General features: G+C 40.2%; 2 protein-coding genes across 2 annotated transcripts in view; both read right to left on the bottom strand.

Annotated features, from left to right (window-relative positions):
- bloc1s4 (biogenesis of lysosomal organelles complex-1, subunit 4, cappuccino) overlaps positions 1–3838 on the bottom strand; it is a 3941-nt gene extending 103 nt beyond the window's left edge. The window contains exons 1-5 of the mRNA XM_029442513.1: positions 3428–3838; positions 2261–2332; positions 2046–2147; positions 1163–1297; positions 1–943 (exon numbers count right to left, since the gene is read on the bottom strand). The exon at positions 1–943 is cut by the window's left edge and continues 103 nt beyond it. Of these exons, the coding sequence (XP_029298373.1) occupies positions 845–943; positions 1163–1297; positions 2046–2147; positions 2261–2332; positions 3428–3745 (726 nt within the window). The 5' untranslated portion in view covers positions 3746–3838 and the 3' untranslated portion in view covers positions 1–844. The remainder of the gene's footprint in view (positions 944–1162; positions 1298–2045; positions 2148–2260; positions 2333–3427) is intronic.
- A 2368-nt stretch (positions 3839–6206) lies between these two features.
- pard6gb (par-6 family cell polarity regulator gamma b) overlaps positions 6207–18992 on the bottom strand; it is a 31091-nt gene continuing 18305 nt past the window's right edge. The window contains exon 3 of the mRNA XM_029443993.1: positions 6207–7906. Coding sequence (XP_029299853.1) covers positions 6792–7906 — 1115 coding nt within the window. The 3' untranslated portion in view covers positions 6207–6791. The remainder of the gene's footprint in view (positions 7907–18992) is intronic.

Genomic DNA, 18992 nt, shown 5'->3' with positions numbered 1-18992 from the left:
AAAAATAAATCATAGCTGTAACCATTGATTACTGGATGGGTAAGGGTCTAGTTGGGTACTAGTCCCAATGACGAGAGCAAAGCTTCCTCCAGTTATTGTTACAAAACTCAATCACAGCTCCACCCCTTGCACAAACGTTCATCATCAACTACGACCTAACAACTCATCTATTGTGTGCTTTGTATATATTTAAAAAGGTGCTTTCAAAGATGTAGCCCCATATCAATGAGGAAAATGTCCCCCATAGCCAGTAAATTCAGCTAGCAATAAAGCTAATATTTTGAAATGGAAGACATTAAATGCTGGATGAGATCAATATTGCATGGGGTAGAGTGATGAGACATTAAAAATACAGATTAATTCATAACGGCGTGCAGGTCTTTACAAACACCAGTAACAGGAATGTTATTTATAAAAAAGCTGGGTTAATTATTTATGTAATACATCTTAAGATCTTAATAACCCCTCCTATTGTACCTTGGTTACAGTGTCCTATTGGCAAGTGGGATGACTTTGTCCTCCTGACTTGTCATAAATCCAACATGGTTTTCTTCACAAATGGTGAAAACAAGCCAGACAGAGATAAAACCCATTTAGGCACTTTTAAAAACATTTTGCTACAGCTCAGTGCTTGTTGCTGCCAGGAAAACGACACTCAACAAATGCAGAATGTCTTCCCGCACTTGACTTTCAGTGACTTGTTCAGAAAGGCTACTATTGCTTCGTTGAGGCCGTTGCACCAATAGATCATCTTACAATCGGATGGCAGTAAAAGTTGTCTCTACAGTTCACCCAATAGGCCTCTGAGGTTAAAACCACATGTTGTTTTAAATCTTATAGCGTGTTACTGCTCTGGCAGTGATGTGAAATAATCGTCTGTCTGGAACACACTGGGGATCTCCTGACGCTGATGTGGTGCTGTTCTTCTTGGGCTGGCCGGTTTCTGTGAGTGAATGGACACAACATTAAGCCCAAACATATTTTATATGTTCATTATAATAAGGTCTCTATTAAACTCAGCGGCACAAAACACAGTTTCACACCATAATTGACTAGTTATTTTATGATTGTTAATATGTGAACAGATACAATTAATAGGTACTAAGCAAACAAACAAATAATATAAAACTGCATATCCACAAGTACATGAAGGCACCCTCACATTTAAGAAGCCTGGGACACTCATTGTGCGGAGGATCTTCTTGAAAGCACCCGGCAGTGTTCCTAGTTCTCCCTCTGCCTGCATGACCTGATCCTCCATCGCGTTGACGTTGGCTCCCACCATCTTTACAAAGGCCTGCAGGCACACCAGAATAACACAGCAAAAAGCTGATAAAATTGAAATTCTGTGCAACATTATTTAAGAAAACTTATTTCAAGACAATTCATCACACTTAAATAAAACTAAGCACATGCAGGTATTTGCTTATTGGTGCAGCTAATAAAACAATAATTTAATTTGATCTTTTTAAAAATAGTAGGCAAATGAGTGAACTTGAAAAGACATTGGAAATTACTGAATTGAAAAATGTTTAGGAGAATCAAATAATAAAAAAGTAATACATTTATAAATATTACATTGTTGAAAAAATAAATACACTTTTCAGATTAGGAATGGAAAAGTTACAAAAACCAACTCCATATGAAAATAGCTTTCATAATTTACGATTAGTATGTTTTGGATTGAATCCTCATTAGTTACTCGGTAGGTGTGAAACTTTATTAGGATTAAAAACAGGAACATACTGGACCAGTGCTTACTTCCATTATTGGAAGTGGGAATGGTCAGCTAATTAAGATCATCTTGTTCATAATATCTTACAGAGTTTCTCCTCTTGTGCTGAGGACATTTTGCTTAGTTAGTTATGACTAAAAACCCAGCACACAAATCCTGATTACATCATGTTACATCACGTTTCATGGTACATTCATTCCCGAATACTTGATCAAGAGTGCATTACAAAGACAACAGAATATTTCTGTAGTATTATTTAGGCAGTAATAACCCTAGTATTCAATCTTGGGAAATTAAAATGACCACTTACCTCAAGTTTATCAATTCTTCTGTATATTTGTCTCATTTCATCTGACTTCTGCTGGATTTGAGGTAGGTTTTCATTCACTATCTGGGAGGTATCATTACGAATCTAGAGGAAAAACACAAAACGATATGAAAGACAAATATGCATTTCATTCAATGAGAATAAAAACTACAGGGTATTCATTAGATTTTACGGCGTTGTAGCCCGACTTTGCTTACCATATCCAGCATTCCAACAAACTCATCAACTCTTGTCAGCATTTCTTCCAAGCTCTTGTCCAAGCACAGAATCTAGAGGAGATATAATTAAAAGAAAATTCTGTGAAAACGCAGACAAACGAACTATGTAGAAACCAAAGCTACAGAAAATACATAAAATGAACTAAGCCAGCCTGGGGCTTATGTGACATAAAATAAGTTCCACACACCAGTTACAGCTGAAATTCAATAATATGCCTTTAAATTGAGTGAGCAAGGACCACAGGGCTAAAACAAAGGTACGTTTGTCTTCCTACAAAGCCAGCTTGCTAGCTCAGCATCTTTATAAATTTCCTGGTATCACGCATTTCTAGTTAATATCAATTCAGGAGTGACAGCATTCTGGTCAGTCGAAAACAAGAACAGTCAGTTCCTAAAAATATAAACTATAGAACTCATGGAGTACCCCTTTCAAAGCGTTTTTTTAAGTGTTCTACTTTATTTTTTAAATGGCATACATTCAGTGGTGGAAAGTAACTGTAATAGTACAATTTTGAGGTACTTGTAATTGTAATATATTTCTATTTTCAGCTATCTATGCTTCTACTCCACTACAATTTAGAGATAATATTGTACTTTTTACTTCACTACATTTATTTTTGATAACTTTGATAATACAAAATTAAATTTCCACTATTATTTATTATTTTAGGTTAAGATAAAACTGTATAGATCCCTGGGTGGGAATTCACAAGTTACCCAGCAGTACATAAAGTAATAAACATGAGCTCACTCTTTACCATCTACAACAAGTGATGAACACATTAACGCATACATATACATAAGGACTTGCCACAAGCCTTGACACCTATTTGTAACTTGCAAAACAATGACTTTGTTCCATCTCTGCTATAAAATATCCACATCACAGGTGCTGTTATAGTTGACCCAAACAACTGACAGCAAACCAATCATGTCACTACTTCAGTGTCGCTTAGCAACCACTTCACTTCACTTGTGGGCACTAACTGCTTTGCTCGTTAGCAGAAGCACTTAGCCAAGTATTAATACTGCAGTAATACAGGTGTGTGCTACACTACTTCATAAACAAAGCTAACGGTAAGTTAGCTAGTAACAGTGCTTTACATAACTGGGTGGCTCTCTTGTGTAAAAGCCATGAGCACAAACCTCTTCTCCGGCTGTTGCCCTGATGTAGGAGGAGTAGCTGAGAGCCGTGTGTCTCAGGAGTTCGTCGTCCTGCTCCGGGTACAGCTGGTCGGGTGTCCCGGGCTCTGTTGCTTCGTTGAGGCTCGGGCTTTGAGAGATAACGTTAGCTACTGCGCCAAAACTGGGGCTCTGCGACACGGTACCGCTGCTGAGGATTTCGCTCACCATGGACAAACTGCTCGCACTTTGTGAGACAATGCCGCTGTCTCTGCTTATCTCAGCGCTGGACTCCTCCAGGGGGGACAGCAGGCCCACCCTGTCAACCCGATGATGGTCCATATCGCCTGTCTTTCTGATCTACTGCCGTGTTTTGCCCATGGATGTAGCCTTGTCAACTGACTGGATCACGTGTGTTGTGCAGCCGATGGTGGCTCGTAAGGGTCAAAACCCTTTCACTTTTTACCCTACTCGATCACTATCTGTATACTGTGATGAAGAAATAGAAACTACGGATCTCTCATTTACCAGAAATAATAGGTCATTACATCCTGATAGTGGAGGATAAGAAAATGTTATGTTAATATTTTACTTATTTTAGGTAAGGTTTTTAATCCATAAATGTATATGTTACCTATAAAGACATAACATTTAGTGGTGGTTTTAATGACAGCACTAGCACTGCAAATCATTGAAGTATATGAAAAATAAAACGGCAAAAAAAAACTAATGAACATTATTAATGCCTTATAGTTATTAGAAGAGACCCTATAGCTATTTTTTTTAAATCTAATTGAATATTGAATTTTGAAAATAATTGAATATTTTGATATAAATCTGGAATTGGGATGCATCATCAAAAATTGGCAAGAAGAAAAGCCTTTATCTGACAAAAAATATTGTCGGATCAATTTATAAAATGCAATTATCAGTATTTTGTGACACTGATGTTAATTGTTTGTATTTGACATTTCATGACATGCCATGTCATTGCAATCTCAGCCAGTAGATGGCAGCCAGAATTACTGCATGGCAATGGACTGATGCAGAGGTATGGCATTGGTTAAAAAAGGTTTATCACACCTTTCAACATATACAATTTTTAATAGAATTGATGAGCTGTCAAATGTGTTTATTTGCATATAGCAATGAATCACCCTCAATATAAAATATACATTTAGACATGGTCAGGTAAAATAATAACATGGGTGGCATTAAAGTGATCTCACCAGAGTATGTTTTGCACAAAAAATGTGGAATTTATTTTTGTTTGGCTTAATCTTTAACAAGACTCTGTCAGGTTTAATCAGTCTACACTTGAATCTCAAAATTGCCAGCTGAGCATCTGTGTAACATGTGCGGAGCATAGTTCTGTCACACATTAGTGCTAAAACTATTTCAAACTTCAAGGACCATACTCCTTACTCCATGTGCACATTGTCTGCTGATAGTAACATTTATAATTCATATGCAGGTTGCTATGATTAAAAGACAACGTTAAAGACACTGATAGCAAAGATTGATTGTATGGCATCCATTTTGGGTCTGCCAATACACTCAAATCTGTGTGTCAATGATCTATTAGCTTGTTTGAGCAGTGTGGCATCTCGAGTAAACACAGCAGACAAACATTCATTAGCAGTGAGGTGAAAGCAGTTTACTGCTGCCGGAAGGCCTCTGACCTCGGACAAAGCTGCTGCACGTCGTTGTTGAATATATTGGTTGTTGGGTCTGAAAAATTGAAGTCAACCTTCAGATATTCTGTCTTAATTATGCGATGTCTGGAGCTAATTATTTTATAATTAAAATTGACCTGTTTCCTACAAAATCTGACTACTGCTTCCAACAGGCATGGACTTGTTGCTATACAATTTAGATTTACATTATGGGAATGAGATTAAAGTGACTTAATAATGCTCTTAATTGTTCATCTTTGAATAGTCATATTATAAGTAATCAGTGTGGTTTTACCCAGTTTGCTGAAGGCACTGAGGTGAAAATATCTTCACTACCAGTAAAGTCACTCCTCTTACGACATGTTTTGTGGTTATGCATTCCTCGTCTACAAATGCTGCTGATGGTGAAGAAATTGGGATGTCAGCCTCTACCATGATTATTTGATTTGTTGACTTTCAGCACGAGTCTACAGAAAGCATTTGACTTTTGTTTCTGGAGGGACTGAAAGCAAAACTTGATGTTTTGTGTTGTTTTATACAGTTTCCCACTAAAACCCAGTCAAAAGGACCTGGAAATATCTCGTGTTGTCACATTGTATTTCAATTAAACCTGCATCTACTGTATGTTTTGAAGACAAAGCGTTTCTTTGCTTCAAATGTTTGGTGAAACAAATCAAATTATAGCAAATTTAAGCAGCCACAACTAAGTGAGGCTATTGAGGAATTAAAATAAGGTTAATTTAAGACAAATTGAAATCACACAAACTTTCACCCATCAGTGTAACATTTCTCTTAACTTTCAACCTTTTGACTCAAGTAATTTCTCTCTTTCATTATATATCACTGACTATTTTCAGTCTTAAAATACTATTTAAGAGAAAATAGTTTAAGGGTAAAAAACTAAAACAATTAGCCTTAGCAATATTGATAGCTACTTTATGAAGTAGTTGCATCTCCAAAATGAAACTATTATACACAGTCTCACAAGTTCAATAGTAGGGGCTATTCAAGAGAGATTATATTCTGAGAGCAGAACAACTGCAACACAGATACAGTTATGTAATTGAGGAATCAGCTTTAGGAATCATTAATGTAACTGCTGAACCAAACATAACATTTCTAGTTTGCAGACTTAGAATAATTTATTGGAACAGAAACAAGGATTTGATCACAATCATCAATGCATAAAAGAACTATTAAAAAAATCATACTCTAAACAGCATTTATCAGAATATAAGAAATATAGATTTACTCTTTAAAAACATCCATAAGCAACCCCAAGTTGGTCCCAGTAATAAGAATGAAAAGGATCTTAATAAAAGTGGTCACTAACAAAAGATATTAGGCTGTAGGCACATTCAGAACTCTAGGATACAGTGGACTTGCCTAAAAACAGTTATTTGTTCTGATGCTTATTACATACACACTGTACATACATACATACATACATACATACATACATACATACATACATATCTTTTGATGTAAGACAAAGACGACTTTAAAAAATACAGGAAAAATATACAATACATTTTCCTTGTTTCCTGGCGTGTAACTTCCAATTATCAATTATCTCGTGAAAACAAACAGAAGTTACAAAATTAATATCTGACAAAACACACTCCTGCTCATATTTATCCGGCCTGGTGTTCCAGTTTAAGTCTCTGAGCAGTTGGGATGTTTCTGTCCGTGTGCGTGTGTGTTTCTAAGTATTATAGGGTAATGACGGTGCCGTCCTCCTCTACCCCTCCCCTGGGCAGTGCGAGACTGTGTCGTGGGTCCGTTTTCAGGGAACTGAGGATTTTGTGCAGGCTGCCGTTGCTGTGGCGGAGGGCTGGGTTGCTGCTGTGATGCGGAGGCTGTATTTGGTGATGACGGAGCTGGGACTGTTGGTGCGGGTTGTGCTGAAGGCTCAGGTCTCTGTGGAGCTGGTAGCTGAGGCTGCTGCTGTGGTGGTGTTGGTGGTGTTGTTGGTGATGTTGGTGGTGTTGGTGGTGTTGGTGGGAACCACCGTTGAGGCTCGGCTGGGAGTGGAAGGAAGCAGTGGAGACCACCGATAAAGGACGTGAGGGCGGGCTTGGCGGTGCCGCTGGGCCTGAAGCTGTCGTTGGTGCCTGCTGGTGTGTGCGAGACACGCTGGATGCCAGGGAAGCATTGGACCTCTGAGACGGCCGCTTGATGCTGCTCTCAATGACAATATCCGTCTCTTCGTCACTCTCCAGGTCGTCCTGGTACCCATGTGCTCCAGAGGAAATCGCCCCCACTGAGGCCACTGACAAACTCGGGTAACCCGTCGATCCGCTGCTGTCAGACGACTGGCCTGAGCTCCCCGAGATCCTGCTGCTGCGGACCACATTATTCCGCTGGTTCACCGGCTTGACCGTCACAATCAGGTTGTGGCTGTTGGCAATCATCATATCCGTTACCTGATCTAAGGACTTTCCGCTCACTTCAATGCCATTCACCTCCAGCACCTCATCATTAACCGCCAGCAGCCCGGTGCTCTCCGCCAATCCTCCAGGCACCAGTCGAGATATGAAGATGCCGGGGACTTTCTCAAGCCCGTGTGGGGTCACGCGCACGCTGGTTCCATCTCGGATATAGAAGCCCAGGGGTTTGTCTGAGCCGTGACGATACAGTCGGACACGTCGGTGAGATTCAGGTAGGATGTCCACATCAATAATGGAGGAGACGGGCCGGAAGTCCTGCGGCATGCCGATGCGGATGTGTGGCCGCTTGCGGTTGATGTCATTGTTGCGCAGTGCGACCACTGCCTTCTTCCTGCGAGTTAATGTGTTGGTGCCATAGCTAGCGTAGTCGATCTCTTCTGTTAAAAAGGAAAGAGAAATAGAAAGTGTTAGATATTAGGTTTCATCATTGGTAATGTGCAGGCAACACGGGTTGAAAACTATGTAAACTTTGTCCCCTAATGATAAAAAATTAAAACATCTTTAGGCACAAAAAGATTGACAGAGAAGGATCTGATAAGTTAAATCAAACTAACAATAGAAACGTTTCCATCCTGGAACTACAAAACTTGTACATGGGTCTGTGCCGTCATCTTTAAATCAAACCACCTGCCTTACAAATTCAACAACCTTTGATCAAACTATGCACAGATGTGCGTGAAAATAACTATCCTTTGAAAGCCCTTCCAATAATCTATACAGACTTTAATTCTATGTGTGACATAAAACAGTTCTTATTACTGAAGTCCTAAACAACGCCTGGGTGCTTGCTGCTTTACTCTACAAGTGAGTAAAGTACGAAGCAATGTTTTTACAATGATGAGTCCAACCTATGTATGAAAAATGACATGCGAGCAACTGGATTCACACACAGCTAATACTGAGACTCTCTTTGTGTGCATGTTGGTACAAAACGCTGAGTGTGCAGAGCATTCCTGCCTGTGCTGACAGAGGTGACCCACCCTTCTGCTACCAGGCAGCAGCTGTAGGGATACCCAGTGTGCATTTTTCTACACAGGCACATACATGTACTATCCTCAGTACAAACATGGAAATCTAAAGAAACTAAAAGTCAACAGTCCTCCACAAAGACATAATACAATGTGGAAAGAATGAGCTGCGAGGGAAGATGCAGTAATCTCAGCTAAAGCATGATGTTTCCAACAAGAGATTAAGAGCAATCAATAAAACAATGAAGACCCTCACAGAGGACTGACTTCTTCAGAAAAAACATAGCCACTGCCAAACATGTACTTGCTTAGATTAAAAAAAAGGAAGGATGATTGAGGCTTTGCAAGAGATATATTGTGTTGTCACACTTAAGAAAAGATTGCATTCATTGATGTATGGTTCTGATAAAAAAAACATGATGAAAAAATAACTTGTTAGCTCTCTAATCTTTCCTTCTCAGGCAGACAGGAAATATGGACACAGCAAAGCCTGATGTGACAGGAAGTGAAGCTCCCCATGCGGGAGCATCAGCTCCTGCACTACCATGGCAACAGCAGCGATGAGTCATCTTTGCCTTACTGTTTTGGGTACCTGCTTTCTGAAATTATTAAGGGTGAGCAGCAAACAGCAAATTTTTGGCACCAGTCTTCAAAGTGCACCGTGAAAGTAGAGAACACTGAAACAAATATGGAGTCTCTGAGCAGAGCCAGCTGGCCAGTCGACCTTTCAGCCTCAGAGGAGCATGGACGTCTGCCATACAACTCCCTATATATGCAATGCTGACTCGTCACTATTGCACGTTTTCTTCATCCACCCATCCTCTTGCTCCTCCTCAGCAGAATGTTGACTAAGCAGCATGTTTTACTACAGCTTCAGAAATGAAGGGTCAGGAGGAGAAATAGTTTGAAATCTGGTGCAAACCACCGTCACTGTCAGGAGGGAAGAAGCAGCTTTTGTGGGCGTCAGCAGTGAAACCAACCACAGTACACATGGAGAATTGGTGATGACTAAATTGGGGGGAAAATAAGAATGATAAATGTGTTTTAGTGACATAGTAGATTGACGTCTCTTGGCACAGCTTGAAATAATGTTAAGTGCTAACAGACTCAAGCTAAACTGCCTTGCCAAAACTGCGTTATACCAAATAAAGAAATAGCCTTATCTTATCAACTTTTGCTGCTTTAAAATGAACCTTTATAATAATGCAATGTGTTAAGTAATTTTGCACTAATTCCTATCTATTAGTATATACTTATATTAAAATATATTCAAACCTTATACTCTATGCACAGTTTGATCCTAGACTATCCCTCTCATGTTAGAGGATATTTAAGTAGGCCTTAGGTCAAACCCTAACATCTCAATTGGTCAGGCCATCTCTCCAAAACATATCGCTCATCTTTAGTCTACCGGAGCTGACGGCCCACAGCTGCAAGATAAGAGTTAAGATGAGTCCAGTGTATTCAGATTGGCAAGGTCACGGAGATGCTATGACTGTCTTACTTAGAATGTGTTGACTAGGATTTGAGGAGCCATGTAGGGGATCCATCTTTAGTTAAACAATTGATAAAATGCCTCGTTTAGGATAAATATCGAGGGAGAGCGAAGAATAGATGGTGGCAGACAATGTGACTGCATCTCTGTATTCGCTTGTGCTGTTCACTATCTGTTCTCCTTGTACAAGACTCTAATAAACATTCAGCCGAAGACATCACGTCGGCCTCCTGTAGCTCCTTTGGTTTCCAGTACTCTGCTCATTAAGATTTTTCCCCCCTCGCACAATTTTTAAAGCAAAAGCTTCTGAATATCCTTCAAACTTAAAGTGCATGGTATTCTTAGTTTTCTGGGCATGTCATGGCAGAAGCTGATTTGATTGAATCCAGACAAAGCGTTTGCTACAGGGCTGGAATTTCTGCCACAAGTGCAAGTCTCCCTGATGGAAACCATGTTGGAGGGGATCGCAGCAGAGTCTCATTAAAAAGGTCTATGGTGCAACACCCTCCTCCTTCCACACCCTCACCTCAGTCTGAAACCACAGCACACCACAGCACCAGTAAATTTAGTAGGACAGATGATCTTTCAGTCTGAAATCCTATGTGTACAACTATAATTATGCGTTCTATTTGTAATGCCTTACAGCTGTTCTGCAAAATCCCATAAGAGGCCGTAATTTGTTTAAAAAAACCTACAGATACAAAGACGGGGTGTGTTTGACACATCCTGCGGCGATAGCTAAAGAGAAAAGATTGAAGTTAGGCTAAGTGGGGGTTAAATCTGGGTTTGGGACCCCTTGTGTGGGGATTACACTGATCACAATTCACTGGGAGCGCTTCATTTTAAAAAGGCTCTATGTCTCAATTCTGTCTCACTGATGTCCATAACTGTTCAGCAATGTAACTAGGAACAATAACAAATAAAAATACACATCTCTCCCTTCCATTTCTCTTCCTGAAAGTAAGAACAGCAACTCAAAAGGGAATCATAGTGAGCAGAACACTAGCGCATGCCCAGTGCAAACCAACCGGTACAATCATCCTTGTGCTGACTTTGTAACGGCGGCTGTTTACCAGACTAAAAGTCAGTAAAAGTACATACTTCATGTACACACCTGGATAATTAACCAAACATCCAGAAATGTCACATAGTTTGTGGAAGAATGTGAACATGAGCTAAGGAAGTAAAAATAAGGAGGTGTTAAAGGTGAAGCAGGTACACTGCGAGGTCAAATTCTCACATGCAGCAAACCCTGAAGTCATTTCATGTTTCAGGAAAGCAAAAATACTACATACAGTATATACCCTCAGTAGAGCTGGAAAGAATAGCCAATTTATTAGATAGTCTATTGAAAGAATATTAACCATCTATTTTGGTAATCGATAAAACACTGACGCCCTTTTTCAATCAATAATGAAACACGTTCCCTGGTTCAAACTCGTCAACTGTGAACATCAGCTGCTTTGCACTTAATGGCAGTAAATTGAATCTCTCTTCACCTTGGCCTCTGGAAAATTGGGATTAGCATTTTCCATCAAAACGATTAATCAATTCATCGAAAAAGTAATCAGTAGATTAATTAAGGATTAAAATAATTGGTAGTTATAGCCCTATGCCTCAGCACGGCTGAAGCAACAGTAACTTACCCCGGTGAGTGAAACCACAGGAGCATCATGGGGATTGCAGAATTTGGAGATACCAAACAAATTAAGATGTCGAGTCATAGAACCAGACTGTGGTAGCAAAGCTCCGTCTGCCTGCGTCAGTCTGCAGGGCTGGGGTATTATATTCAGGACCAGTACATTCATCAAACTGAAATAAGTTTTTCCACTGCAAAGATATAAAACATTATGTTCTCTGCTACTGCAGAACACACTCCATGATAGAAGTTGTGCGTTTCATAGTAAACTTGCATGTGCTTCCACTACCGTACTTTGTAGTTTTAACGAAAGATAATTGCAGTCTAGGATAATACCAGAAAATGACTCTGCTCTTTAAAATACAGATAAAAAAAAGAGACTTTTAGAAACCAGTCCAATCTCATAAAGGGTCACTGATTACTTCAAAGAAGTTAAGTAAGGATGAACTATCAGGTGTCACAGCTTTCTAGTCCTAACTTGATCCTGCCAATTTGTGGGAGTCACACACACACACACACACACACCCTGGCGCAGACTAAGTGAGCACGTTCCAGCTGATCACACAAAGGTTATCGTAACAACTCCTGACAAACCTAATCCTTGCTACACTGAAGCATGATGGGTAATCCAATGTGAACCCGTTAATCAAAGACCATCGGGTGACTGCGAGGCATCTGCAGGCTAAACAGCACCTCAGATCAAAGCCAGACAGAAAAACTTTGAGTTTCAATAAACTGTTACTCAATATTTCCACAATCTCATTTACAATCAAGTGTAATTTACCAATCAGGGATAAAATTACAATTTAGGTGATGCACAATATAAGAACACACAGAGCATGCATGAACATACCAGCTGTTTGCATTTATCCTTAACTTCAGTTTGTTCTAAACTTTAGGGAATTCCACCAGATCTAATACAGCTAATCCTTGTCAGGATAAATGCTGACAGGGATGGAAAAAACATTCATTCACTTAAACAACATTTAACGTCTGTGGTAAAGAGCATCAGTAAGGGTAATGCGAGAGCTCTGACACAGCCGGGTGGATAAAGAAAGAAGGTCAGAATTTGACAGTGGGATTTTAACATTTGCCATGTTTTCCAGCATTGAAAACCTTAACTCTGTCATGCAATACTGGCATAAAGTAATCATGAAAAAAGTACCTACATGATGCTTAAACTCCAAGCCACAACCCACACCCCACACAAGGTCCGGGGAAAGAGGTCAGAGGTGGAAAGACTGCTTCTGGGTGACTTCTACATTCTGCTCTCTGCTGATGTGTGTGTGTGGCCGTTTGCATGTGACACTCGAGGAATGTGGTGGTAAACGTAGTTGGGGAATGGGGATATCTCCAAACAGGTTAAAGACCTGCATAACTTCTCAAGATTTGGTGTTGGCTGCTTTGAACCTAAGCAACTAGCAATTTCAAAATTGCTACAGTGACATTAAAGTAATGTGACTCATCGCTGGAAAAATGTCACAGCCATACTCAGTGCTAAATGACGATCTATAATCATAAAATGTTTTTTTTGTAATGCCGCTTTTTGGAGGAAAAACAGTCCAATTAGTAGTAGCCAGCTAACTAGTTTGCATCTGGGTCTCAGTTGCTATTGAATGCCTCATGGGTGTTCTTAGAAAAAGAGGGAAAATAGTCTTTGTTCCACTGCAGCCCACTTCTAGTTAACCAAAGCTGGGAAGAGAAGGCCCTTTAAAGTCCTACTGCTTTTTCACCATCTCCCATAAACGACAGGAATCTAAAGAGTTTTACGATCAACCATTAGGGCCTCTGTGCACACTTGTTCCTGGCAGGTCTTCTAACACTCCCTCCTGACTCGACACGACTGTAAACACAGACCGAAGAGAAAATGGAAATGAACCGAAAAAGAAACACACTTCTATTTTGACAAAGTGTTTCAAATTCTTCCTATGCTTTGGTAATGTCTGTGTGTTGGAAAGTGAGTAATACACAAATGGTATGAGGACATTAATCAACAGGGAATTTGTATGATGTGTGTTTGTGTCTGCTACTCTGTAAGCATTTACGTGAAAACATTAGCTGCTGACTTTACATAAGAGAATATGCAAAAGCACAGTCACAACATGACTCGTATGTTTTTTGCTTCCCTTCAGAGGCACCACAATCAATAACAGAAGTTCAGACTAATAATGTTCAAAGAGGTGTTTGGGGCCGGCCTCATGTGTGATATTTCACACAGGGCTTTGTGAAAGTTGGCACGCAATGTTAAAGTACTTTTGTGTGTTGGAAACAGAGACAGAATTTATAACCATTTTTCATGATTTTCCCAGTGTTGTGTGTTCAGTGCTAGCATGTTTGAATGCACAGTGCCTGTGTGTCACGCCATATGAACATGTTCATCTGTATGAATGGAAATCTTTGTGCTTGGAGGGCAATAAATGGAGGAACATGCTGAATCAATCTTTATAAAAAAAGCTCCTATTATCAGCTGTGATTGGATGAGTCAGTCAAAGCAGCTGTCAAACAACCTTTTTAAATGTTTAAGTTTGTTTTGTTAACATTCAAGAACTATATATTGTTTATAAGATGGTTGACTTATCATTATTCCTCATTTTAAAACTTTATCAGTGGAAAGGCCATTATGTGCATGTGAGACTCGGGGTAAAGGCGACAACATCAACACCCTGCTAACAGCTTTAGCGGTGGCCCCTCGGGTGTGACCCCCTGGTAATGATATTTTGACTGTGATCTGACGCTAGCAGCCCCGCTTACAAACACAAACTCCTTTCACACTGCGTCACAGAAGCAAGAGACAACTACAACACCACGCCATGCAAAGCAGAATACATTGAAGCTGGCTAATGAGATACATGAAGCATGGATGAAATTCTTATTAAATGCTACATACTAGATTTATCATCTTGAGCTGAGATGACATTAAGGTCAAGGTCTTGTAAAAAAACTATGAGTCTTCAAATGTTTCAGATAAACTTTAAAAAAGGACTAATTTGACATTTTGGGAAATACGCAAATTGATGTTTTTTGTGCAGATTATACAAATAAGATATAGCGTGTTCATTTTTTTTTAGCTTTAGAGAGGTTCTAGTAGGTACATTTAGTTATCTATGGACAGAGCCAAGCTAGCCATTTCCCCCCATTTCCAGTCTTTCTTCTAAGCTAACATTTTGAAGACAGTTTTCACAGGAACACCACGAGATATATATACACATCAGTTCACATCTGTATGCTAAACTACAGCCCATGACCTACAGTATGTTGCTCTGTCTACAGCATATCCAGCTACAGTCCATCTATGCAAGTGACATTCCTGCACCCCAACAACCCCCCAGCCCCCATCATGGTTTTCGGCCAAGCGTGACAAAGTGCTTAGTGACAGAAGAGACCATAATCACTGGAGAGGGGGAGAGACGAGGCACACAGAGAGAATGGTGAATAGTGCTAGACCCTGCTGCCTTTTGCATTAGGTCACTGGATGCTGTGGCAGTGGGCTTCATTCCTGGGCCCCATAGACGGACACACACACACATACACGCACGCACGCACGCACGCACGCACATAGACAGCTGGAAGCTCCTCACATTCAAAACCACCAGGAATATTTCTTAAAGTAGAACGGGATGAAACAGCACATGACAGAGCACAGTTAAGACGAGACAGCCCAGTACAATGCAATACAGTAGGCGTACGTGTCCACTGAAACCTTTCCCCTTTACAGACACATTTTTTTGTCCCGTTTGCATTAGAAAAGACATGATTTAATGAAATGCAGAGTGCTTTTCTATTGCTTTCTCCTCATAGCGTGGGTTCAGAAATAGCTGCTTTTCATGACACTCCAGTGGTTTCACACAACACATCCAAATACAGCAAAATGAGCTGCATTCCTCTCCCATTCAAATAAGCAGCAGAAAATACTAAAACGGCCATTTCGCCTCTAGCTTTTGAGCTGCCAGGCCAAGTTTTCACCTTTGTCAACAAGAAAAGTGCACGTGGAGGCACATATAAATGTGAGGAATGAATCAAAACATTCAGTATTCTTGGACATCTCTTCTCTCCCCCCCATTGGAGACGGCCGGGAAGTATATCTGTGTGTTTAGGGGCTGACCACTGCCAAGACATTCAGCTAACACTAACATGGAAAAAGAATCCAGACAGAATGAAGAAGAACTATTTTTTTTTTTTTTATAAAAACAACATGAAAACATATTTTACATTCTTGCTGGGGTGGTTGAGGCAGGGCCTGGGTGGAAATTTGGAGAAGCTTGATAAAACGTACGTGCTTATTATGGACAGCTGCACTGAAGGTTTTGGTAGAAACTTACTGGAAGTTTCTGCGATCCTTTGCATGCCGTTATGCTAGGTGCATAGAAAAGGATGAACCGTGGTGTGAAGTAACTAAAGTACAGTTTTCAGGTACTTGGGCTTTGCTTGAGAATTTCTTTGCTACTTTATACTTCTACTTTACTACAGCAATTACTAGTTACTTTACAGAGTAAATGTTTACAAGTAAAAACAAATGATCAATTTATAAAATATGAATCATTGTTATAGATAAAATAAATTAACTTTTGTTAAAATAGGTATCATATCTTTAAATTGAAACATTAAAATGCTGCTTACAAGTTAGCGCATCAATAATAATAATAATAACAACAATAAAATAACACAAACACTTAAAAGTAGCCATTTTGCATCATAAGTACTTTTACCTGTAATACATTGACTTTGCTTGTGATGCTTACTTTGTTTTACTTTAATACATTTTTGAATGCATATTTTTACATTGGGGTACTTTTACTGAAGTAAAGGATCTCTTGAATACATACCAGCAATCACCAGTGCAATCACTTGTATGTACACTCTGTAAACTTGCTCCTTCCAAAAAGAGATGGTAGAAACGGTAGAAACATTGACCGTGATGTTAACTTATTAACAGACTTCAGAGACCCACAATCATCTGCGAGTGTGCACTTGAATAGCTTCACGCTTCCCGTAGATAAAAGACGACAAAGAAAAAGAAAAGAGACCGTGGGATTAGATAAACCGAACAAAAATCAAGTGTAATGCGATAAAACAGGAGTTTTTCACTCCTGATAAAACAAGACAAAGCTTTAAAACTTTTGCATGCATATACGAGCTGGGTAGCACTTTGCACGCACCCCCTCCATTCCTTCACTCCCTGCACTCATTTCACTACCGCGGCACACAGAGGCCGGGCTGCACATCTGGGACACGTTAAATGGAGCTGCCTCGTCTGCTCTGTTCTGGCTCGGCCTGTGGGGTGGGGTGGGGAGGCAGTCACAGGTTTAAGATTCTCTGCAGGTATCACCCACCCCCACCACACACACACACACACACACACACACACACACACACACACACACACACACACACACACACACACACACACACACACACACACACACACACACGGAACAGAGGTTAAGACCAAGAAGGTATTTTAAGAGAGTGGAGTGTGAGAGTGTGTGTGCGTACATAAGGAGATTAACCTGTGTGTGTGGGAGAGGGTGTGGGGCCCTGACGTATAGCAGAGGAGGGGAGGGAAGAACATCAAAGAAGGAGGAAGAGGAGAGCGATGGAGTAGACAGGTCTTGCATTCCTCCAACCTTTCAAAAGGAACAATCTTCCCTCCATCAAGTGTGTCCCCCCCACCACCTTCAGAGAAAAAGTGCTGTTGGGAGTTTCACCAACTTTCCTCCCTCCTCCTTCGCTCTCCCTTTCTTCAATATAACCAACTACTGCTTCTGGTTTTAATTTGCTGATCATATGCATGTTTCCAACCAAGAAAACACATGCTGTTGATTTAAGCTCCACAAAGTCTCCACCGCCATCTGGCCCACAGGTACCCGCCCGGGCTCTGCATTCACTGCTAACCAACTCATGTGAGGATATAAATAATACATGTCGGTGTGGAATACAAAGGTTAATGGGAATCTTGGACATTTTTAAACTTAAGAAAAGGCCGACTGAGCTATAAACGGTGGACAGATTTTTTTTTATGTCAGAGAACATGGAAGACATTAAAACGCACTCCTGTAATCATATGACAATAATATATTTTACAGGCATTTTGGCAAAGAAGGGATGAGGGGAAATGGATCATGGCAGTGCTTCGGTGACACAAGGTTCAGCAGCAGACTTGGACCTGTGTCATTGCCACCTGTTTGGCCTTCTGTTTGTGTGTGTGTGTGTGTGTGTGTGTGTGAGAGAGGGACAGACCCAGACCACAGAATGACTCCAAAAAGATAAGAAAACACGAGATAACGTTTCCTGATATCCAAGCTTCCTTTCTATATTCCTCTTCTCTTACACAGCCAAGACTTAGAGCCAAGACATAATAATTGCTGAATTAACTCGATTCCTCTCCCACACTGACTCACAAACCAAAAAACACAAGCTAAGCAGCCTTCAGCCTCTTTGACCATCAAATAATGTTTAATGAGCCCCCAGGCTGAAAAGATTTGCTCTCAATTGGATTCACTTCACATTGCCTAATGAAGAGAGATGTTTATGAGTCCTGTGTGAGTATTATTCATGTGGGCTCACTTTATCAGGAGTAGGAAAAAGGGAATATGGATCATTTGCAGTAGCTCGTTGAGATAAGGTTTATAGTTAAGAAAATGAATAAATTCATCCAGCTTTGTTGTTGTGTTGAAATGATCCATGTTATTCAGATAGGGGCAAACAGGTTTAGTGAATTGCCATAAAATTGGGCAGCGAGAGCTAAAAATAATAAACCCACATGTAAAGCGATTGCAGTGGTTGATGTGGAGGAGTGGGTGGATTGAAACATTTACTATAACGTATAAACCATCTGAATTGAACTAAACCACTGAGGCTTGCAATAACATATCCTGGTCTGTATATTTAGTCAATATGAGAATATTTCGAAGCCAAATATAGGAACCGACACATCATAGTCATAGGTTGACTTTTGGGGCTTTCTGGTTTGCTTGTTTTGTGTCCGTCAACCAACCATCCATCCTGCTGTATAAAAGGTCTTCACAGCTCCACAATGTGGTATTCTGAGAGCACAGACCCCCGCCACGGCCAAATGCCATATCTTGCGAAAAATTATTTGTGTATCCACCCCGTAATTTGGATCCGCACCAAAATGTAAATGGTGGTTCCCTGGCCCATGCTACAACCTTCCACCAAGTTTCATGAAAAATGGGCAAATATTGGACAAACGGAACTGAAAACAAACCTCCTTGGCAGCAGGTGAAATGACACCAATTCCCATAATATTATATATATCATTTGGGCCTGGGTCAGATCTTAGCAAGTACACAAGTTAACTCAGGAAAACCTCTTCTACCGTCCTAGTTTGTAGCCTCCACCTT

This window comes from Cottoperca gobio, chromosome 11, assembly GCF_900634415.1.
Source record: "Cottoperca gobio chromosome 11, fCotGob3.1, whole genome shotgun sequence".
Taxonomy (NCBI): domain Eukaryota; kingdom Metazoa; phylum Chordata; class Actinopteri; order Perciformes; family Bovichtidae; genus Cottoperca; species Cottoperca gobio.
Note: the sequence above shows the minus strand (reverse complement) of the source record. Positions and strands in the feature narration are given on the sequence as shown.